The following is a 24052-nucleotide window of genomic DNA, read 5'->3' as shown; positions in this document are numbered from 1 at the left end:
GGTATCAAGATGAACCGTACATCCTTGCTAACCAGGCGAAGCAAGTTTTCTATCTTGACGATCCACTCAGAGGTCGCGATTGGAAGGTTGTTGAAGATATTAGCCATCGACAAATTTGGGACATTACTGACAACGAAGATGAGACTGATGTAGATGTTGTTAGTGATTCTAACTCTGCCAATTTTGTGTTGACGGTTGATCTTGGAGAGTTGATTATGCAATCGAATGAACCTCCAGTAATTGTTGAATCGTCCGATCAGTTAGTGGATTCTGAGATAGAGAACAATGACCTTGATGAAAATTATGTTGCTGAAGAAGTAGATGATTTACTAGTTGAACATGTCGAGGATGAAAATGTAAACATAGTGAATGATGGAAATGATAGTGATTCTTCAGTGTAACTTTTATTTTGTAAACATTTGTTACTAAAATTTTTTACAATTAAAGGACTATTTAATTTCTTTCGCTCTAACATTTGTGTGATATTTCAATTATGTGTTTCACATTTGTGAATTCTTACATTTTTTTCCGTCTTCAAAGTAAAGTAAAATGTCAGCTACGTTAGCGACATACCACGGTGGGGATGGTGATGGCAGGGATCCCCCTGATCCTTCTAGGGTACCGTCGTCTTGCGAAGCAGGTTTTCATATTTTTTCAAATCTACAATTGTTCTGAATATAAATAGTGAATGTATGATTTACTAATAAAATTATTTTTCCCTCGAATATATATAGTTCCACCTCCGGTCAGAAAGGGTCGTGGGGTTGCCGCAAACGCTAATCTCGAAAAAAAAAAGGAGAGATGCTGGTAAGCCCTTGCCGGTGGAGGTAGATCTTGAAACAGGCAAAGTTGTTGGCGCTGAAGCAAGCAATTATGTTCGATTTCTTGGCCAACAAGTAAGCATGTTGTGCCCGGGTGGTCATCTTAATTTTTCTGATGTACCCCAACAATACAAGGATCAAGTGCTCAATCGAATTAGAGTGAGTGATTTTGAATTATTAAAAGTTGTAATAATTTTATGTCCTCATTTATAAATTAACATAACTTTAAATTACTTTTATTACATAGTACTACTTTGATATCGATGGGAATCCCCATCGAGACCTACTTATGGGGACTTTATATTCGGTGATGGCGGAGCGGTATAGTGAGCGAAAGACACTCAGACACAAGCATTTCAAACAACATTACAAAAAACCAGAAGATTGGGACACAGTTCTCAAATTCCCCCCTGACTACTTGAATACCGAGACTTGGAAACCGGTTTGCGAATTGTTCGTTAGCGAGGCATTTTTGAATCGTTCAACTAAAAATAAATCGAATCGGCAACTAATGAAATATCCAACAACGCAAGGCACAAAATCGTTGGCGTCCATACGCCACGGAATGGTATGTATTAATTCTTTAATTCTTTAATAGTTAATAATATTTTTTTTCTTATAATAAACTAATTTAATTATTTATATTTGTATAGGGGGGTTCTCCTGGAGAGCATGTAGTAGACGCATGGAAGGAGATCCATGTGAAAAAACCGTCTGGAACTTTCGTTAATGAATTAGCTGCAAAAGATTATGTAAGTGATTAAAATGATTTATTATTAAAATTTATATTTTATATTAATTACATATTCTAATAATTTTGATTTAAATAGGAGGAACTGATCAAGGAGCTTGATAGGAAGCGACTGGAACGACAATCCCAGAGCGATACTGGGACTGAATCTGAATCTGATACTGGTTATCAGTTTGACGTTATGGAAACAGTTCTAGGCCAAAGATCTGACTATCAAAGAGGCGTGGGTAAAAGGCTCAAGGGCAAAGGAAAGAAACCAATCCCTCAAACTCAATCAACGGTGCCTCCCCAACCAACTACTGAAATGATGGGCACTGTGGCAGATATATTCTCAGCTATGCGTGCCACTTGGGGGGGTAATTTGACGCCTGAATAACGTGCCCAAATATTTAACCCACGCTTTGACAATTTCATTCAAACGTATAGTCAGTCGCAGTCGCCTGGTGGTTCGTCTTCTCAGAGTCATGCCGCTCCTCCGGAACAGCAACAACAACCTCCTTCGCAACCACAATTTCAGCCTTCCTCGCAACAACAATTCCAAAATTTGTCACAGCAGCAATTTGAAATTTTTTTGCAGCAGCAACCCCAATCTTTTCCTCAGCAGTTTCCTCAGCAGCAACAACAGTCTGCTCCGCCAATGGGAAATCAGTTCTTATACCGAACACCGTCAGAGTCTCCTTCGCTCGGCTCAAACTTTGCTAATTTTGGATTATTTGGGAGTTCATCGCAGGAGAACCAATTTTTTTCAACTCCCATTTTCAACCAAGCTGAGCTCGGTAATTTAACGCTGGGTTTATCATCAGACCAAGCGTATGTGCCTTCTCCACCACGGGCTTCGGGGACTCGTACCGAAAATAATCCAGATCAAGATTTCATAATTAGAGACCTGAATGAAGATGTTAATGAATAATTTATTTATGTTTTGTAATAATTTAGTTTAATTTTGAGACAATATTTTATTAGGATTATTATGTTAAAGTTAATTACTTTGAGACAATTTTAAATTATTAATAAATTTTATTAAATTGTTTTAATTATATTAATTAGATTTATTTATTAAATATTCGTATATTAATTAATTATTTATTTATATATAAGATTAATATATATTTATTATTATTTATTATTTATAAATATTTATAATTTTTTTTTATTCTGATGGGTAATAGCGGCGGAGCAATAGCGGCGGGACCCCGCCGCTATTGCCCTGTGTCAGTCTCGAAACACGAAACTGACACAGGGCAATAGCGGCGGGGTCCCGCCGCTATTGCTCCGCCGCTATTAATAGTATTAGCGGCGGAGCCTGTTTTTGGCCGCTAATACTATTAATAGCGGCCAAGCAATAGCGGCGGACCAATAGCGGCCGAGGTCCGCCGCTATTGCCCTTTAGCGGCCAGAATCTAGACCAATAGCGACCGAGGGGCCCGCCGCTATTGGTCCTTAATGTTGTAGTGTGTTAAGTTATTCTGAATTTATTAAAAATTTACAAGATGTTTTAAAAAACTACAATGTACATTGTCATAAAAAAAAATTAAGATTAAAACTATCTAGATATTAAAAATACAAAAGGAATGTTTGGTACACTTAATTTTAGGAAATGGAACATAGAATTTCTCTAAATCAATTATAATGTTGTTTTATTATTATTTTTGATTATCTATATTTAATTTTCATAATTTTTTGGGTTGTGTTTATTTATTTTTTGATAAGTTTACTTTTTAGTTTTTATTATAAATTTATTAGAATGAGAATATAAGATTATATTTTTTTATTTAAGTAATAATTATTTATTATAGTAAAAAAGTAATCATATAATAAACTTGTTTTATGCTGTTAAAATGAATTATGTATTATGTGTTTTTTTTTTATAAATATGTTATTTAGAAAAAAACTCTTTAATAATATATATGATGAGAGAGAAAGACATTAACGATCTCTCAAAATAGTTGAGGGGCTATTTTGTAAATTATTACTTGTTAGAGGACTAAATTTTTTGACACTTTTATTATAGTTATAGATTATAGATTATAGATTATAGCTATACACGTAGTAATGAGAAAGTGGTACTTGATCATCCATAGAGAAAAAGAAAGCCACAAAATTTGGATATACATAAATTGCCTACAAAATAATCATATATATAATTGAGTTTGGTAATATTATATATGATCGTTTTGGTGAGATTCTCTCGAATCTTCTAGTTTGGAGCCTCACGTTGCATGTGCATGCAGAAACTATAAATACACACATACATTAGATACGTACTTAATTATACATAGAATCTATATAGCTTTAGAGCTTTGCAAGTTGAATTTGAGATTGTGTACGAGTTATTATTCAAGCTATCAATTATATGAATATATAATTATAAAAAAGATAAAGATACTTTTACCATGCACCCTTTAATAAAAGGGATCCACATGTATGCTCTCCTATTTATTTTGGTATTTTATAGAATTTTTTAGTCTATTTTAATTTTTCAAGACATCGTGTAAAATTTTAAGAGATTTAAAAAAATTTAACACGTTATAAATATAGTTCAAATAAACTGTTGCATGTGAGACTCGTGTGTGAAATACACTATTTGAAAATCATATTTCCAGTATGTCAAATTTTTAAATTTTTTCAAAATTTTACAATATATCCTAAATATACTATACCGTAAACAACTATAAAAATAAATTAAACTAAAAAATTCTCTCAAATACTGAAACTGATAAAAAATATGGGTGCATCAATATATATATATACATACGATGATATTTAGTGCCAAGCAAATTTGGTGGCAAAACATTATATCTATATATTAATTTGACCTAATTGATATATACATATGTGTTGTACGTTGCTATATATTTGGCTTCTTTCATAATGAATTAAGCATTTGATCACGAGTAGTCACTATTAAAGTAGTTAATAAAGGACCACTATTGGATTGTATAGAGAAATGATTACTGTGTGATATGTATATATACACGTGTGTGTGTGTGGAGTTTCCTAATTTCAATATATGGACAAATCGCCAATTAATTTGGCATAAGCCTCTCGTGATATAAGATTTATATATAGAATTGAAATTAAAATGACAAAGTTACTTATTTGTTATTTACAATACTATCTATTTTTTTGTCTTTCTTTTTTATTTCTATTACATTTCTTTTTATTCTTTCTTTTTTCTACTAGTTAGGGCTGCACGTACGTACAAATTATTAGCTAAAATGTTTTTTTGAACCGATTAAAATGTTATTTTAATGTAAATTTATGTATGTTAGAATTTGAAATAATACAATAACTTTATGAAAAACTAGTAAGAGAGAACACGGGCAATTCACTTAAAATCTACATGAAATTAATAATTTTACAATATAATCAGATTGGTTTTTTCTTTTTTTTTTTTCATGAACTATAAAAAATAATAATATACATTTAGCAATTTATAATTTTATTTCATAATATTAAAATCTTCAAAAATCTTACAAAAAAGGCAGAGTTAAAATTATAGATAGTAGGGGGATCAATATTAATTGAGTAACATATACATAAGTACAAATCTTAGTGATTGAAATTTATTTTGGGGTAGTATATGTCCATTGAAGAAAATATCATAGCTATTAATTTATAATTTTTATAAATAATTTTTTAAAATATTTTAGAAAATATGAATCAAATAATTAATAAATAGAAAATAAATGAGTAGTAATTGAATTTGAAAAATTATATATTATCCATCCAATCTAATTAAACCTCAAAATCTAATCTAATATAATTATTAGATGTTTTTAATTAAATTTTGGGATATACATTCAATAACTATAATTCAATCAAATTAGAATATAACATTTAACATCCAATTCAGTTGTAATTAGATATCCTACCTATACTTTAAAGTATTAGTAGCTCAATTTAACATTGCCAAAACCAATATTTTACTTTGTGATTCTTAAAAAAAAAAAAATAGAAACTATCATATTAATTTAAGAATGGTGTAATTTCTTAATTCTACTAACAAATTAATAACTCTTTTAACTTTGGTCATACTAAATATAATATGAAAAATAATATTAGTTTTAGCTTCAAAAGATTTTGCATTGTATTTGGATGTTGTGACGTCAAGTGCAAAATAATATCGTGCTAAGTAAATAAAATAGGATTGTAATTAAAGTCTGTTTTAAGCTGGACGTAATAAGAAAGGCATTATATATAGGATATATATGAGGATTATATTAGAAAATATTTTGATAAAATTTGAATTTGATTAGAGAATTAAATACTTTTAAAATACATTTTATATATTATATTTAATTAAACATATATTTTAAAAAAATAATAATATTAATAGATATAATATTCTCAATTAAGAGATCGAGTGTGGTTATAATAAAGTATACAAATTATTAGAAACATATATATATTCTTAATTATTTTTAAAACAAAAAGTTGCCGTGGATTTATATATAAATGTGATTATATATAGATGTAATTTTTATTTTTAAATATATATAATTAAATTAATTTTTTTATATAAAATATCTACATAATTTTTATTTTTAAATATATAATATAATATTATAAAATTAATAAAAAAAATATTCTCTTAAAATTATGTAGAAAATAAAAAAAAATACCGTTAAACTAAAAATTGTATTACATAACCACATTTTATATAATAGATATCCTTCCCTTTTTGTATTTTGTTTTCCATAATTTACAATAGTACATTTTCCCATACTAATTTTACTATTAATGTTTCTTTCATCATGACCTTCATTATATTATAATTGAGTAAATTAAACTTGTTGCTTACGGTTTTTTGTTTGTTAGTTTTTTATTTATTAATATCCTTAATGAAAAGTTCCTATATGACACATTGGGGACATAATTATAGGTATATATTTACAATTAAGACTAAAGACTAAAAGTAATAATTAACAAGGTGTCCCTTTATGAGTACTACTATAGTTCTTCGTTGTACCATATATACATATACATGTATATATATATAAATATATATATAAAGTGCAAGTAGTTTGTGTATTTAGTGCACATATTAGCTTTTTATTAGTGAGTGGGATGAGTACATGTTTCCTCGAAGCAACCTTCTTATGGATTTTTATACACTAAACGTTAATAGTTGATAGTGAAACATCAAGTACCATTAATAATACAATCCAAAACCCTAACAACCTTTTCAACCAATATCACACATATTTTATCAAAATTTACTATCTTCAAAATTATAGTTACACCATACGTACTATGTAAAAAAGAAAAAGAAAATTATTAAGCGCACCATCTCCAACCACAAATATAGTCTTGCACCAACATCAAATATAATATATTTTGTTTTCATTTTAATCACAACACTAAAAATTATATCAAAAATAATAATTTTTTATTAAAATATTATTTAACAGAAAATAAACCAATTTCTAAGTTTTTTATACACATATATAAAAATATAATATGAAAAAAATGCAGTATAGTTTTTTTTTTCTTTCAATTTTTATAATTTTATTTACAAAAAATATGATCTTTTGATGTATTTATATGTTGTACTCTTGTTAATTTATTCTTTATTTTTATTATCTGTATGTTATTTTTAGGTAGTTTCTTTTTATTTTCGTATTGTTTTTATAAAATACAGTAAAAATGTAACTAAAAATTTTTAAACGTCAAAATATAAAAAAAAAATTAAAAAAATATTTTATGTAATTATCTCTTAAACTAATGTTAATATAACTTCTTATATATTTTAGGGGAATTACCCCATATACTATTTTTTTAACCTTTTTTTTTTTAAATTTACGGTTAGGGTTTCTAAAGTGGTTGCAGCGCTAGTTGCAATAGGGTTTTTATACGATTTTTTTGTTATAATTTAGATTGCAGCGCTAGTTGCAATAGGAGTTTTTATGTAAAATTCCATAAAAATGTAAAAAAAAACTGTGTTGAAATGTAAAAGTAAAAAAACCCTTATATTTTATTATACACCTCACTTTACTCGCCACCACACGCTTCAACATTCTTAACGGGTCACTTATTTTCTATATATTTCAATAAGATTAATTCTTTTAGGGTTATTACAGTAAATAACTAATATTTTTAGTTTTATATCACTTAATTTTTAACAGATTAAATACCCTAACGTTACTTTTTATGCATTGCTATCAGTATGTGAAATGTAACAGAGTGACACGCAGTACATGAGTCAATCACTATTATATTTGACGTACTAGCTAGTTATAGTAGTAACAGAAATGTATAAAAAAAATAATTATATTAGTTATTTATTAATTCATCATCGAAAAATAATAAGTGGTATATATAAATATGTATAAATTTTAAAGTATTAGCTAGGTAGATTCTTATATATCTATACATATAAATATCTATATATAAAATAACTGAGGGGCCTGGGCTGTTTCCCTTGACGTACGCCAATGGTAATTTTACAATATATATATATATATATATATATATATATCAAATATTATGTGTGTGTGTATGACAACATATATATATATATAAAAACCCTGTCGTACGTACTCATATTGTTAATGATTTGCTTACCACACAAGAGTATAAACTAGAATTGTGCTTGAATTATATTATATGTAGACATATACACGTGATCTAGTACCTTAAAGCTTCAATGAAAATGGACCACTCTTTGTAAATTGTTTACTTTATATGATGTGATATTTGTTTTTATATATATATATATATATAGATAAAAAGGACGTTGACAACCCCAGCATGCAGACATATAATGATAATGTGCATTAATTTAATTCTGTAGTATTGTATATATGGATACGATTTTGTTATGTGAGTAGATGAGTCTCGGGGTACATTAAATAAGTGTCAGGGTACGTTTCTAATTTTTAACCCTAATTATCCTTAGATCAATCTCAGCCGTCAGATTAAATAAGTCCCTCATTTGACGGCTGCCGTACATCACGGAATGCATTCCGTGAAAGTACAATCACGGGACAAAATCATACCTATATATATATTTAGTGGGGATTGGAGAACAAACCATAGATGGTTCTGGGGCTTTAGGGCTAGCTATTTGTTATCTGTTTGTTTGTGTGTGATGTATATATATTATGTGTTATAATTAAATTTTCTTATATTTGCGAGCACAAAATTAATAAGGATCGAAGACCACTGAAAAAAATGAATATATATTAGTTTTGGTGTCAGCATGCTATAAGGCACTGGTGATATTTTGTAATTGGTTATCTATATTTATATCATATCCGATATTTAGTTGTATAACAATATGGTATATGTTAGAAGTGTTAGATACTAATAATCTCTTTTAACATTTTACTTTTAGTGTTTGCCAAAGAAAAAAAAAGGCATATATAGTGTTAGTTAAAGTAATTAGTTAACTTTTATTCTTCTGAGCTAGTCAGCTAGCTTTGGCTTGGTCTTAGGCAGTTAAAAAAAGTTAATTATGACAATAATGTCATTCCAACAACCTTGTACAAGTTTATATATACAATACTAACTAGCTAGTTGATCTCATTAATTACTAATCCTAATTCGCCTCTCAAAGAACTCGATCCTCAATGTAAGTTCCTAGGTTTTCTACACCATTGTAACTCCAAGAATTTGATTAATAAAAATTAAAGCCAAAGGCTCTTCCTCCGGAGAGTAGACAATTGTCACTGCCAGTAATTGATCGAATCTTGTAATATCTTGGTTGTTTCTTTGTCTGAATTTATGTTTAATGTTTCTTTGATTATTTTGATCTTGGTATTGCATTAATCCATCTTTATTCTTGTGTCTTTTGGGGTAATAATTACCACAAGTGGTATCAGAGCCAAAAGTTCAAAATTTGTGATAGTGGGTTGCATTTAGAATGTGTAGAAGAAGCCCTCAATGTGATGACCTTGTTATAGAAGATCTATACGGTGCCTTGCAAAGTCTATCTAATATTGTGATGGTCAGACAACATGTCCTGGTAGAGATTACGGCAGTACAAGATGGAGATCTGTGTTTGGTACCATGTATTGAAAGTCTTCCTGACAATGTTGAAGGTTAGATGATGAGTTCTGTTTGGTGATAGCAGCATTACAAGGCAGTTTCACTAGAGGAGAGGCCACGAGTATGCGATCCTTAGTTTAAGGAGAGGATTGTTAGGGTATCAATCCAAGTCCCATGTCGAAAGAATAGGTAAGAGTTGTCTTGAATATAAGTGTTCCACATACTCCATTAGTATGAGGCCTTTCGCCAAAAATAAAATTATGAAGGGCACTACAACAAATGTCACTTTTACCAGCACAACTCGCTACTGCGCTGGTAAAAGTCATTTTGCAAACTGCGTTGGCAAAGAGGTCAAAGTTTTACCAGCGTACATTTGCAGTGGCTAAAATCTAACTTTTACCAGCGCATTTACGCGCTGGAAAAAGTCACTTTTGCCAGCGCTTTTTATTTTATGCTGGCAAAAGTTCTAATACCAACATTGATTTGTCAACCCCCTTTTCCAAACACTTCACAAGTAAATTCTATTTTACCAGTGCAATATCAACTTTTGCCAGCACAAAAATGTGCTGACAAAAGTGACATTTCTTGTAGTGGGGTTAGGCCCGCAAACAATATCATATGGGAGTTAAGATGAGTTGACAACTCAATAAGGTAGAAGAATGGGACCCAAGAAGTGATATCGAAGCCCATGCTTCAAGGATTAATTGTCAATGAAGACTCAATCAATATGAGTTCAACAAAGTTTGAGATTGATAAATTTACTGGAGAAAAGGATTTCAGCCTATGAATCGAAATGACCCTCAGAAGTTGTTGAACCAGATGATTTTAAAGACATCAAAGAGGATAAGAAAAGATTAAAAAACTTCAAACCAAGGCTCACGGTGCCATACTCTTGAGTCTTGAAGAAGAAGTACTCAGAGAAGTCTCTAATGAAGAAACTACCATTGATTTATGGAATGAATTAGCTTCAATCTTTTTTGAAGAAAACCTCGACAAACAAGTTATACTTGAAGAAACGTTTGTACACCTTGAGAATGGATGAAGCTAGTGAACTTAGAAAGCATCTAGATGAGTCCAATAAGATCATTCTCGAACTCAATAACATTGGTGTTAAGATTGAAGAAGAGGATCAAGGGATTGTTATGTTGAGTTCTTTGCCAAGATCCTATGATGAACATTTTGTCGACACCATGGTATATGGTAAGGAGACTTTGACAATCTGAGGTAAAGGTAGCAATTTGAATTCTAAGGAAACTCAAAGGAAATCTAATGATAAGAATGGTACAAATGGTAAAGGATTAGTGGCTCGAGGTTGATCTGATAAGAGAGAGAATAAAGGTAAAATATAGCTCCAATAGAAATCAACATAGGAATCACAACAACAAGAATAATAGCTCAAATAAATCTAAGTCTAAGTTCAAGTCTCTTAAATTGTTCACCTATTAGAATGAAGGTCATCTTAATGATGAATGCTACATCTTGAAAAACAAGAACAACAAGGACAAGGACAAGAATTAGAACGATAAGGGAAATTGAAGTGATGCTGGATGTATTTAAATCTACAAATGTTCTTGTTGCATGCTGAAATAGAATCAAGAAAAGATTGGATCTTGGATTCAAGATGTACATTTCACATGTGTTCACATAAGAATTTTTTTAGTTCTCTCAAAGAAAAAATATTTCTTAAAAAATTCTCTAAGTGCTTATAGATAAGGCGAAATAATCTTTTTTTTTTTTTGAAGAAGGCGAAATAATCTTTTAGACTAATGTGATATTAATGCATTTTTCAATTCATATAGTGTATGATCTCTACTAATTTATACTCAAGGTTGTGAGTACTGAATAATCTTCTTTTTCTTCATGTTATATATATTATATAATATTGTATAATATTCTTTATTATTCTACATTATATATAATATATAGTGTTATATGTGTGTTGTAATTTAAAAAAAGTTTTGATATTCGTTCTATATTAATGGAAATCATGTGTGGTAATTATATTAGAGACTTTTTAATTTTTATATTTTAAAACAATTTTTTTTTTTTTTGTATTTTTATGGAATTCTTCATAGAAATTCTTATTGCAACTAACGCTGCAACTTAAATTGTAACAGAAAATTGTACAGAAACTCCTATATTGTAACTAGCATTGCAACCACTTTAGAAACTCAAACTGTAAATTTAAAAGAAAAAAAAAAGTTAAAAAAATAGTATATAAGGTAATTTCTCATTATACTATATACTATAAGGGAGGTCGGCAAAAAATTAAAAGAGGAAGGTTAGTTATATTTAATAAAAATTATTATATTAAATTATATGAGATTTAATATTTAATTATATTAATAGTAATATATATATTAGATAATAATACACACTTAATGTATCTTTTAACATTTCTTAAATTAAAAAGGAATAAGATAAAATCAGGCCACAAAAGAATATAATAGCCACACATATATATTTACTAGCAAAAAATTACGCGCGAGGCACGTATACTAAATTTTATGTTAGATTTTTTCTATGTTATTTGAAAGTGAGATTATTATTAAATACTGAATGCAATATATGAGTGTTTAAGAAAGTTTAATGATTTAAATATGTTCTTAAGTTAATCCAAAAATAAACTAAAAATATTATAGTGTTTAAGAAAGCTTAGTGTTTGCAATATATTAGTATATTTCATTAGTTGAGCATCATTACACGAAAATATTTTTTCCACAATATCTGCGAACATGACAGCAGATAGGCTCTTTGTATTGTCATCAAGTTCAACATATGCTATAGCATTGTAAAATGCATAATAAGATTGTTAGTATATTTTTTTTATTTTAACTTAATTTCAATAACATCATATGTTTTTTGTAATATATCTGGTGTAGGAAATCCTTCTTGGCCGCATGTTGGCTTGTCACATATGATTTTTTCATCGCAATTGTATAAATATATTTTTTTATGACATGCGTCACATGACATGTAATAAAAATTCTGGAGAATATCAGTTATTTTTATTGCCGCCTCAATCTAAAAATATTTTTTCTACATCCAAATCATATGGTGTTAATAATAGTAAGATATTGAAACGAAAGTTTTATAAAGTAAATATTATAGTAGTTTTTACCTCATTCAGTTGCATATTTTTCGTCAACTCTGAAATTTGGATGTTAGTCACTATTTCGTGTAATCCAACAAACGATTTTGGAGAAGATTCATATGTCAAGCAGTTTGCTATTGCGTTTTTAATTTCTGTTTCGTTACTCTACGCCCTTAAAATAGAGTAAGTATTATTATAAATATAGTATACAAAAATTTAATTTTTTTGTAAAATGTGTAGCTATAATAGTATGTGTATTTGATTTTATGAGTATTACCATTCCTTCAGTGCTTCTGCCTCTGGGAGTTGAGGATTGATTTTGAAGGTACTCGTGCCGCATGACGATAGAGACAGCCCTAAATCAAAATGTATGTGTTAATTGAATTTTTGAATTTTTGCTTTTAAATATCAGTAGTTTAATTCATGCAATAATCTCTCTTGGTTTGAACAATTAGTTTTGATCCCAATATTATGGGTCTGTCTTCGATTACTTCTGCTATTTGTAAGCATTCATCGTGGACTTTATGCCCCCACATCGTCAAACATACTGGTTTGAAGCTACAACTTTGTAAAGAAAAAAAGAAATGTATTAGCATAAATTTTGTTAAATAGTATTTAATATATCGCAATAAAAATGAACACAAGGGTGTCTTTATAGTGGTAGATTAAATGTATAGTTTACCTTTCATCAATTAAATATATCTCTTGAATTGTATGTAGTTCATAGGGAGTGTTGACTTCTTTTGGTGGGTTCATTTTGAGAGCAATAGCCAAAATATCTAATAAATTGAAATATTAAATAGTTAGTCAATGAGAAATATATATTTATGAAAATCAAATTGTAAATACCTATTGGTTTGCTGAATTCTTTAGGTATATGTAGGTTGCTAAACGGAATGAAATCATAGTTTGGTGTTGATACCTGGTTGTCTTCTGTTTGGATTTCTTCGATTTCTGTTCTTGAGTTCACTATCCAAGAATATTTGTAGTCTTGCTTTTTATCGAAAGGTGGGGCTGTTTTTTTTACATAGGCGTTGCTGATGTAGTAAGTGTGGAACACTTCCAAAGTGTTTTCTCTAGCATCAATTTCAGTGCCAAATATTACTGCTTCAACATCATTACCCTGTGTTCATTTTTAAGGAAAAAAATATATTTATGAAATAATAATCTGTTGCAGCGTGTTTATAGTCAGAATTCGAAAAATATAGCATTTATTAGTAAAGTATAGACAATTTTAACGGTAAATAAACTAATTGTATACCTTTTTATCTGCTAACATAAGCTTTTGATATTTGAGTGGTGAACTCTTGCTTGTCCGCTTTCCAGATTTTTCTAACACTCTCATTTCAATCTTCCAACTTTCTGTAGTTGGAGTGATGTCCTTAATTGTTGTGTATATTGCAGCCATTTATTCACCTGCTTTCAAATAAAACAATCTATAGACAAAATAAAAAAATATAGTAATGACTACGTAATCAATAAAAAGAATTATAAAATGTAATCAATATCTTATTAATTATAATAATGCTGATTATCAATTAATATCTAACATCAATAATTCAATTTTAAATCATTAATAATAACAATGACTAAATATCTAGAAAAATATATAGAGAATATATAAAGAATCATGTAATGAAACATCAATTAAAATATAATGAAAGGGAAGTGAGAAGTAGATTTGGCTTAATTTTATTAGGCTAGAAGGAAACTAATTAAGGCTAAAGTTTCACATTCATAAAAGAAACAGAAATTATAGAGATACATAAAAAAAAAAAAAATTGATTGACAATTAATTAATTATAAAACAAAATATGTAGTGAATCAATAAATGTGAACTCAGACTAAATAAATGTGCAAACACAATTTAAGGTATTGTTATATTTAGTTTTTGTTTTATAGGTAATGTATTTCTTCAAAAAAAAAAAGTAATGTATTTTTGTAGAACCAATACAATTTAAAGTATTGTATATTTGTAATACCAATACAATTTATACAAATTAGATAACCTTTTCTTTTTCTCTTCGAAAACAATACGAAGAAGAAGAAGCAAATTAATGATTTTCCTTCCATTTATTTATTTTTTTTATACGTGTATCTATAGAAGTCGTAATATGAACCGAGCTGTTAGTTTTGATATATATACCTGATCTTTCTATTCTATGGCATATTAAGATTTTTTTATTGTTTTGTTCTTTATTTTTTTTTTTGGGTTAAATATTTGAAAAATATTAAGTGTGAAAATATCTTGAATTTTTTAAAAATTTAAAATTCATATTAGTTTTTTTTTTTTTTAATGTGATTTGAATAAGTGAAATATTTTATGATATTTGAATAGTGAGATACTATAGACTATTTTTTTTTAGTTTTTAATAATAAAATATTGTGTTTATGATTAAATTTTTATATTTATATAAATATTATAATGTGAGATAATTTAATAAATTAGTATAATAATAAAGAATATTTTTTATTGTAAATTTTAGTATTGTGATTAGAATATAAGAAAAAATTAATGTTAAAATTTTATTTTTTTTAGTATTATTTTGATACTATATTTTAATTTGACTATTTGAGTTGCCCTTATATTAATTGTATATATATCCGAATAAAATCTTCACTGTCACCATAATATGAATTGACCTTTAAAGAGGTACGATTGAGTTGAGACAATAATCAATCTCAAAGATCATGAGGTTTTTTAAAGAAGTAAAAAAAACAATGAATTAACCTTTGTGTTTTCTTTTTAAATGGGTTATGATTCTCGAATATTTAATATCAGTTCAAATATCAATTCAAATATTAATGTAATTTGTTTTATTATTATTTTATTATATATAAATAATATTTTATTATTTTATTAAATAAAATTAAAAAGTCACCCATGAATTTCTCATAAAACAAGAATTTTAGTTATATAGGCACACTTTATATAGAATAGATATTTATATGATATATCAATATCATAATTTTTGGTGCCAAAAATAAATGTATACCATAATAATTAACGTGAACATATATGTATATATATTTATAAATTTATATACAGATATATATAAATATTATATAAAGGCCACAAGAGAAGATTCCACATTCCTATTTTAAATTTTAGGTAGCATTTAGTTGGAGGTAATGAAATGAAATGGAATGGAAAGTAAATAATTTTTATTTTATTTTTTTTATTTAGTTGCAATTTAATAGAATGATATTCTTACCATTTTAATAGACTGACTATTTTATTTTGAAATAGAATGAAATACTATTCTAATGCAAGATTTGAAAAAATTTAATAATTTTTTTTTGCATTTTAAATTTTATTCCATTCAACTCCTATTATAATTTCAATTCTCATTATATTTTCATTTCTTGCAACTAAACGCCACTTAAGTTTTTGGGATAATTATACAAGGTACTATTTTTTGTAAAAAAACAATTACATTTTACGTTTAACGAATTTTTTTTTTTTACAATTTTACAGTTTTTCATAGAAATAACATGAAAACTACATAAAAGTAACATGAAAATAACATTTAAATAATATCAAAATAATAACAAAAAATAACATACATATAACAAAAAATCAACAACGCAAATTAACAAGATAACAATATAAAAAGACCGTATTTTTTGTAAATTAAATTAAAACCGTAAAAATGTTTAAAATTCCGTAAAATCGTATTTTTATAATTTTTTTGTTATTTTTGTGTATTTGTAAATCTATCCTTAAATTTTTACGTTCAATGTCGGCTCAAACTCAAAGCTATATGGCACATATACCTCTAATTATGAGAATTGCTTAATATTATCATGAAGTTTTCATAAACGATTATTATTATTATTATTATTATTATTATTATTATTATTATTATTATTATTATTATTATTATTATATTTTAAGGACTTTTTTATTTTTACACTTTAAAATAATTTTTTTTTTTTTTTACATTTTTATAGAATTCTACATAGAAAGCCCCTATTGCAACAAAAACTCGTACAGAAACTTTATTGCAATTAGTGCTGCAACTACTTTAAAAACCCAAAACCGTAAATTTGAAAAAAAAAAAATTAAAAAAATAGTATATAAGGTAATTCTCCTATATTTTATAATAAAAATGGAAAATTCAATATTGGGGGCGGATACCATTGTACCCTTTTAACATTTCTCCATTAATTTTGAGTAATATTTATAATTTGGCATGATTTAATTTATTAAATAATTTTCAATAATTCCCTCATAAAATTATAGAAAAATTTATAATATGAACACCATTTTTGCTTCTAATAATTATACTCACTTCATATATACAAATTTTGGGACCGGATTTCGTCCCGTTACTGTACGGACACGGATTTCAATCCGTGATGTACTGTAACCGTTGGATGGGTAGTTAATTTGATCCAACGGTTGGGGTTCATGTAGGGGTTTATGTAGGGGTAATTAGGTATCAAAAAATGGCTACCGGTTACTTTTTTTGAAATTTAAATTTATTAAAAATGGAAAAGTGAAAAGTGACATCTATCCATCAATCTTGTCCAATCAACCGTCGTACTCCTCCACTCCTCCACTTCTTCACTTTCATTTTCTTTCATTGTTCTATTTATCATTCGTTTTTCCATTTTCGTCTCTGCTAGGGCAAAGTTCTTCCTCTTCCATTTTCTTCTCATTTTCCATTTTGTTTTTCCATTTTCTATTTTCGTTTGAGGTAGTAAAAACCATATTGTACATTGTGGTGACTGTGGTGTACATTACTCGAAGTGCCATTGTTGGAGTTGTTAGAGGGGGGTGTCGACGGTGAGTTATACATTACTCCGTTATACTTTACATACATTTTCTTATTGACAGAAAAAAAAATATATTTTTGAAGGGAATGTGGTGTTTTTCCATTTTCGTGTACTTAATAGTTTCATTTTGTCTCAGGTGTGGAGGTTGAGGTGGTGAAGGGAGTTTGCATATTTTTGTCGAGGTATTTCTTTGTCTCTCTCTCTCTCTCTGTCTCTGGTTCTGTGTTTAAGGGAGTTTGCATTTCTTTCTGTGTCTCCCCCCGTGCATGTGTTGTGGTTCTTAGTGTGGAATGTACTGTGTGTTATGAGTTTTTTGTTTTAGTTATTTATGAATATGTGATTTGGTATTTTGATTGAGTTTGTTGGAATAAAGAGTTGCATTGTTTAAATTGAATTAGTTGCACTGTACTATAATTTAGGGGTTTTGATTTGGGTATTTTGATGTATGTATTTTTGGAATGTGTTAGTTGATTCGGTTGGACTTTAAATATTTGGGAATATGATAAATGGAGATTTTTTGAGCAATATGACAAAAAAATAATGCATGAGTTCTATAATATTAGGCTGGATGGTCTGATTGAGGAAATGATTTGGCTTTATTTGTTGTTTTTGGGATAAAATATGAAATCATCAAATATTGGTAAGTATGGTACCCGATTTTAGAGGCACTATACTCATACAATTTAAAGATCGTAATAGAAGTAGGAGATTAATATAAATAGGAGATATTATGAAACCAAACAATTTGTATCAAACAAAACAAGTTGTGTATTGAACTAAAAACTTAACACACATAAATTAGGAATACTATTAAAAATTCGGATAACAATAACTGAAAAAAATATCTGTTTAAAATTTTTGCAACCCCATCAAAGCTTAATGTGCATACTTGAGGGTATTGTAATCCAGTTCCTGGTCTTACAGTTCCTTGTCAATTATTTTTTTCTTTTTTCATGAGTGTACGTATCAAACTCCTAAACACCTTCAATTGACCTTCGCATTGCCTATAAACACAAATTTTGTATAATCTTTTGGGCCATACAAAAATCCTTAGTAAATGCTTGTCCTTTTTCAATTACAAATTTTGTATAATCCTTTGGCCATACAAGAAACTATATTTTACAACTTGTAAGAAAGATGTGATTCGAATCTCGGTTTAGTGGCTTGAGAGGATCAAATTCTAGGTTGCTACTTGTATTTATAAAACAAAATACTTTGACAACTTTCTTTCTTAGATCTTTGTAGAGAATGGGGAAGTTTTCTGTACTAATTATGCTTCTTCTTTTTTTTGTGCCTTTACTGCATTTTGCATAAGTTTGGTACTGTACTTTGTTGGTGTTTTGTGTCCACGGATTTCCTCCACCATGAGTGAGAGGTCTCAATATATTTGGGAGGAGGTGACCCGTGGACATGTGAACCTTTTTGTCTCTTTTCCAAAAAATTAGAAATTGTTGTAATGTTTTTGACCATTGGCAAACTTCATGCTTAATTGAGGCCCTAAGAACCTCAAGATCTAGAGTTCCAAGATTTAATTGAGAAGGTCAATAATTTTTTATAAATTTTATGTTACATATGTTGGCATCATTGTATGTTAAAAGTGAATACTGTATAACTGACTTTACTGTGATGTTATTGTAATAGTATAGTATGTAAGGAAAATATGCTTACTTGTTGCGAAGGGAGACTAACAAGTTACAGAATCCATTATTTAGGCATATTGGTACATTGTACTTAACAGTTTCCATGTAGTACATTTAAGAAATAGACTATAGTACATATAATGATAGTATGTTATATAGGAAGAGATGCTTACCTGTTATTGTACACATATAGGAAATTAAGTGTCGGGATGTCATGAATACACTGAAATGTTAGACGATTGCATGAATTATTCAAAGTCTTTGTCTTCCAATATTTTAGTGTTTTGAATGTTTGTTAATTTAAGTTATTTTGTCTTGTGTAATAGGTTTATAAAATGGTATTTAAACGGAAGAGGGGGGCTGCTGCAGACAAAAAGGATGCAGCAGAGATAAAGAAGAAGGATCCGAAGGAAGCTTGGCCGAAGTACTAGTGAGTTATTTGTGGCAGTTATTTTAGTGGTAATATTTTTTGGTTTTGAAAATAATATTTATAATTCCATGTGAACCTTTAATTGATGCAGCCAAGCCAATTTCTATGCTTATGCTGATGCACACAAAGAGAAACCTAAAGCAGATGTGAGTGACTTGGACTGTGTTATGGATCTTTTATTTTTTATCTTTGATTTAGCGTACTTTTGTTAATAATCGAGTCTTAATATTGCAGGTGCTTCGTAGTTTTAAGGAGCAATTCAAGCTTCTTACCGATGAAGAGATTGAGAATTGGGCTGCATACGAAGTCGAGGCTTCCCCCTCCAAGGTTGGTGGTAGAGGGAAAGGGAAGAAGGTGAAGGAGACATTATCTGCTGAGCCAGGGATTGACAACAACGAAGGTGTGGGGGACGTTCAAGTTTCTGGTCGTTGCTCATTCGAGCGTTTGGGGAGAATAGTCCCACTGCTGAACGAGGCTCAAAAGGAAATGGTGAGAAATGCCGGTTTCTCAACATTTTTAAGGGAGGATGCCCCGTACATAGACGCTAAGATAGTTAGTTGGCTGATCGATCACGTGGATCCAACCACTTCTCGGCTGGAGATATTTGGAAGAACAATCCAACTATCCGCCAAGCTGTTTGAGGATGTCATGGGAATCCGGGATGGCGGAGAACCCGTGGCAACCGAAAGTGAGCGTGACCTGGTTGAGTTTGACGTCCTCTTCAAGGCCAAGGACTATAGGTATTCCCTGACTTTGCTGGAGAATGAGCTCAGGGAAACCAGCGACAGTGACTACCTGTTTCTCATTAAGTTTCTCCTTGTCTGTATTGGAACTGTGTTGCTGCCGAAGAATGGTACCGAGGTCAGCACTAGCTACATGCATTCTTTAGTTGACATAAGGTCAATTAAGAAGAAGAATTGGGCGACTGCCGGATATCGATATCTAATGAGCTCTCTACACCGGTACAAGACGAAGAACACCAAAAATGTCTCCGGTTGCACGATATTTTTACAGGTAAGTTTTCGAATTATTGTGATGGTAGTAATTTTATTCTCTCTTGTACTGGTGTGGTAATATATGTATGCACTTTTGTTTGGTGGCAGCTTGTATATTTGACGCACGTAGACTGGACTGCTACTCACGTGGACCGAACTGTGGCTCCAATTGACTTTTGGACCACAAAACACTGCAAGTCAGTGTACAAGTGGATTCGAGACCAGGGTGGTCACACAAGTGGAAAGGTACATTTAGTACTTCAATTTTCTAATGCGTTAGAATTTTATTTGAGAGATATGCTAACTAGTTTTTTTGGTGTACTAAGCAGGTGAAGTTGACTAACACGTATGTGTTATTGCCAAGTTTTGAATCCGTAGCTTGGGCAACCCACAAATGACGCAATATACAAAGCTGTGTGTGAGTTGAAAGATGAGGTCTTCCGGCTTGATTTGAAGGTGAGCAGCGCAAAAGAGCTGTTATTGAAGGTACTCTCCACTTCCCTTGGGAAGGGGACTATGAAAGAAGTGTTGGAGATACCTGAGACGAGCAAAGTTCAGCGCTCGCTTTCGTTCAACGGGGAGACCGAGAAGAAGGATGACGTCTGTGTCGAGGAAAAGGATGGTGAAGGGACGAAGGATGACGTGGTTGTCGAGGAAAAGGATGGTGAAGGGACGAAGGATCAATTGGAAGAGGATGTTGATGATGTAGAGAGTGTCCCTTCACTTAATCTATCAGAAGAGAAGGTCGTTGTTCCAACTAAGGTGGTTGTTTCTGATGATTCGTTTGAGGTTATGAACTTTTGGGGAGAAGATCTCCCCGCTATTGTAAAAGAGGAAGTTGAGCAGGCAGTGAAGGATGATTTTGATGATGCTGCGTTCGAAAGATTCAAAGAATCTGGAGGGAAGGTGATTGGTCCGTTCACTGTGAAGAAGGGTTACTCAAATCAACAGTACGAGTTGTTCCGTTACATTTTCTCTAGCGCCAATGATCCGAGGTAATCTCATGTGTCATGATTACTGTGTACGTAGTTGATATTAGTACATTCGTTTCGTTGTTGATTATTTGTTTGGTATTTCAGTGAAGTGTTAGCCCATTTTGGGAAGGTTGAGGTCGAGCGGATGTATTTCAAATGCATGAAACCGGAGACCGATATATCACACAGTGTACGTAGAAGTTGGCTTTTGGGTGCTTTGAAATTTTTAGTTCATTACTTTAGTTAATGCCATTTACAAATTGTATGAATGACAACATAACGGATATTGTTTGTGTAAATGTCAGCTCATTGATTGCTTTGCTCAAATCATGAATTTTCGAGAGAAGAAGCGCAACGGCATTGGAAGTAAGAGAACTTGGTTTATGCCCACCAGAATTTCGGTATGAAATTTGATATTTAAAAGTGGACATGAATCTTTTGTATTTGTGCTGTAAACTCTGTTAAATCTATGTTTTTATTTAAAATGTAATCTATTATGTGTGCTTATTGTGCAGAGCAAGTTACTTGGAAGATCGATGACTGTGGAGAGGATGGCGAAGCAGCAAGAGTGGTCCACTCTTTATTACGATGCAGATTTGAGTTTATGTCACACTGTAATTTGCATTTTCTTGAAACTTTTGTGTTGAATCAAATGTGTGTAGTTCAATTTTCCGATGACGTTGTTTGTTTTACTTTGTCGCAGATGGTGGTACCCCTACTGGATACCGAGAGTGCTCCGCACTGGTTTGCGGCGAATGTGAGCATGGTTAATACAACAGTGGAAATTAGGGACTCGTTGTCTTCTGCAATGCATAAGAGGTCACGTCGGAGCACCTGCGTAGAGATGGTATGCACGTGTGTACACGGTTTGCCGTTTTATTAGTGTAATTGCACTAATCTCAACTCATGATTGTTTTAATTTTTTTGCAGCTCCAGACTTTGGACCAATTGTTTGCCCCTGTCAAGCCAGCAGACCTGAATTTCAGCGAGTTTGTAATTATTTCTTCAAGCAAGGACTACCCACAACAACAAAATGGCCACGATTGTGGAATGTTTGTAATGAAGTACATGGAATCACTGTTCGAGGAAAATGAAATATTGGAAGAGGTAATGTAATGTTGATTTCTTTAGTTTAAGTTTTCATCCTGTTAACTAACTGTTTATATTGTGAAAATTGAGTTGTCAATCTATTTTTTGATGGATTTGTTTCTATGGATTTGGTTGTCATGTGTATTACTGAATTGGTTTCCTAATGTACACTGCAGTTTGATCCTATTGAAGCGAGACTGGATTGTGTTGGGAAAATTGTCACCCACGAGAGTAACAAGGCTAAACATGCTGTGATGGAGGGAGTTAAGAAGCAATTTGGATTGAGCAAAACCAAAGTTCTTCCATCAACATCTACAACTATAGCATTACGTAGTCCATCAAGGTCTCCTCGAGACCCCCGATTCAGCACAGCGAAGGCCAGGTCCGAAAACATGTGGACTGGCAAGAGCAAGTCCCCGAAAACACGTCATTCTAAAAGGCTGGCCATAAGTAACAAGTAGTATATTACAATGGTTCGAAAAGTTACTTTATTTATATATTTACTATGTTCAGTACAATGGTTACAAAAGTTAGGTTTTAGGTCGTAAATTATATTTACTCAGTCATGTTATATACTTGCATCATACTACTGTTAGGTGATTTGGAATTGCACTAATGTTGGTGATTTTATAATTTACTATAGGGTGAGACTTGTGGTAGTTTTTAGAATTTGGTGGAACTGATTATTATTATTGTATGGTCATTATTACTATTATTGTGAATATTATTTAGGTTGTTATACTTTGCCATTACTATTAGGTTTTGGATCTTTTTTTACCATAACAATATGTCAAGTACATTATTCTGAAAATGAAACTAACCAATTTTACATTCCTTTTCGCACTATCTGTTTTAGTCCAATGATGTCCATAGCCAAAATAATAATAATACTTATACTTATGTACTTTCCCATTACTATTGTGAATATTATTACTGTTGTTATATTTTGCCAGTACTATTAGGTTTTGGATAGTGAAGTACATTATTTTCAAAATGAAATTGTTTACTCCAATTATGTCCAAAATAATAAAAATACCTACAATCAACAACGAAGGCATTAATTCTGGCCTTGGACATAAATTTGGATCAAAAAGAGTAAGTACAGTACAGTTATGAGCAATAATAATAACTCTGTCACACAATTTCCTTTGTAACAATTTTACCACTTCTAAATAATGTAATTAAAGGCTATAAAAAAGAACTGTTTTCCAAAAATGCAGTGTATTGAACATCAACCTTTACAACAATTATATGGATACCTCCAACATATTAAAAATTAAAAACAATGGTACCAATCTATTCAACATTAAACACATAGTTAAAGTACTGTACAGTGATGAGACATAATAACTCTGAATTTCACCATTTCTAAATAATGCAATTAAAAGCTACCAAAAAAAATAAAGGTTAGTGTTTTTAAAAAATGCAATGTATTTAACATCAACGTTTGAAAATGGTAGCAATCTATTAAACATTAAACTTTG

At 30.1% G+C, this 24052-nt stretch overlaps 4 protein-coding genes across 5 annotated transcripts; 3 read left to right on the top strand and 1 right to left on the bottom strand.

Annotated features, from left to right (window-relative positions):
• The first annotated feature begins 525 nt into the window (after window positions 1-525).
• LOC133037179 (uncharacterized) lies at window positions 526-1416 on the top strand. Its single transcript, XM_061114033.1, has 3 exons — window positions 526-640; window positions 735-980; window positions 1069-1416. Exons 1-3 carry the CDS (start codon window positions 584-586, stop codon window positions 1414-1416), a joined length of 651 nt encoding a protein of 216 aa, XP_060970016.1. The 5' UTR covers window positions 526-583.
• An 11454-nt stretch (window positions 1417-12870) lies between these two features.
• LOC133036570 (uncharacterized) lies at window positions 12871-14066 on the bottom strand. The gene is made up of 3 exons (XM_061113085.1): window positions 13920-14066; window positions 13508-13781; window positions 12871-13014 (listed from the first exon to the last, which is right to left on the bottom strand). The coding sequence occupies exons 1-3, from the start codon at window positions 14064-14066 to the stop codon at window positions 12932-12934; spliced, it is 504 nt and encodes a 167-aa protein (XP_060969068.1). The 3' UTR covers window positions 12871-12931.
• A 2914-nt stretch (window positions 14067-16980) lies between these two features.
• On the top strand, window positions 16981-20854 carry LOC115710447 (uncharacterized). Of its 2 annotated transcripts, XM_061114621.1 has the most exons (5): window positions 16981-17622; window positions 19407-19510; window positions 19602-19656; window positions 19745-20524; window positions 20614-20854. In XM_061114621.1, the coding sequence occupies exons 2-5, from the start codon at window positions 19416-19418 to the stop codon at window positions 20836-20838; spliced, it is 1155 nt and encodes a 384-aa protein (XP_060970604.1). In that variant the 5' UTR covers window positions 16981-17622; window positions 19407-19415; the 3' UTR covers window positions 20839-20854. The 2 variants fall into 2 exon arrangements, with proteins under 2 accessions (XP_060970604.1, XP_060970605.1); XM_061114622.1 differs by lacking the exon at window positions 16981-17622 and having other exon boundaries at window positions 18605-19510.
• On the top strand, window positions 20835-23650 carry LOC133037403 (uncharacterized). Its single transcript, XM_061114620.1, has 7 exons — window positions 20835-21500; window positions 21585-21669; window positions 21785-21880; window positions 21995-22093; window positions 22183-22326; window positions 22410-22586; window positions 22745-23650. The coding sequence occupies exons 1-7, from the start codon at window positions 21022-21024 to the stop codon at window positions 23027-23029; spliced, it is 1365 nt and encodes a 454-aa protein (XP_060970603.1). The 5' UTR covers window positions 20835-21021; the 3' UTR covers window positions 23030-23650.
• Window positions 23651-24052: the final 402 nt, after the last annotated feature.

This window comes from Cannabis sativa, chromosome 4 (assembly GCF_029168945.1).
Source record: "Cannabis sativa cultivar Pink pepper isolate KNU-18-1 chromosome 4, ASM2916894v1, whole genome shotgun sequence".
In the NCBI taxonomy this organism is placed as follows: domain Eukaryota; kingdom Viridiplantae; phylum Streptophyta; class Magnoliopsida; order Rosales; family Cannabaceae; genus Cannabis; species Cannabis sativa.
Note: the sequence above shows the minus strand (reverse complement) of the source record. Positions and strands in the feature narration are given on the sequence as shown.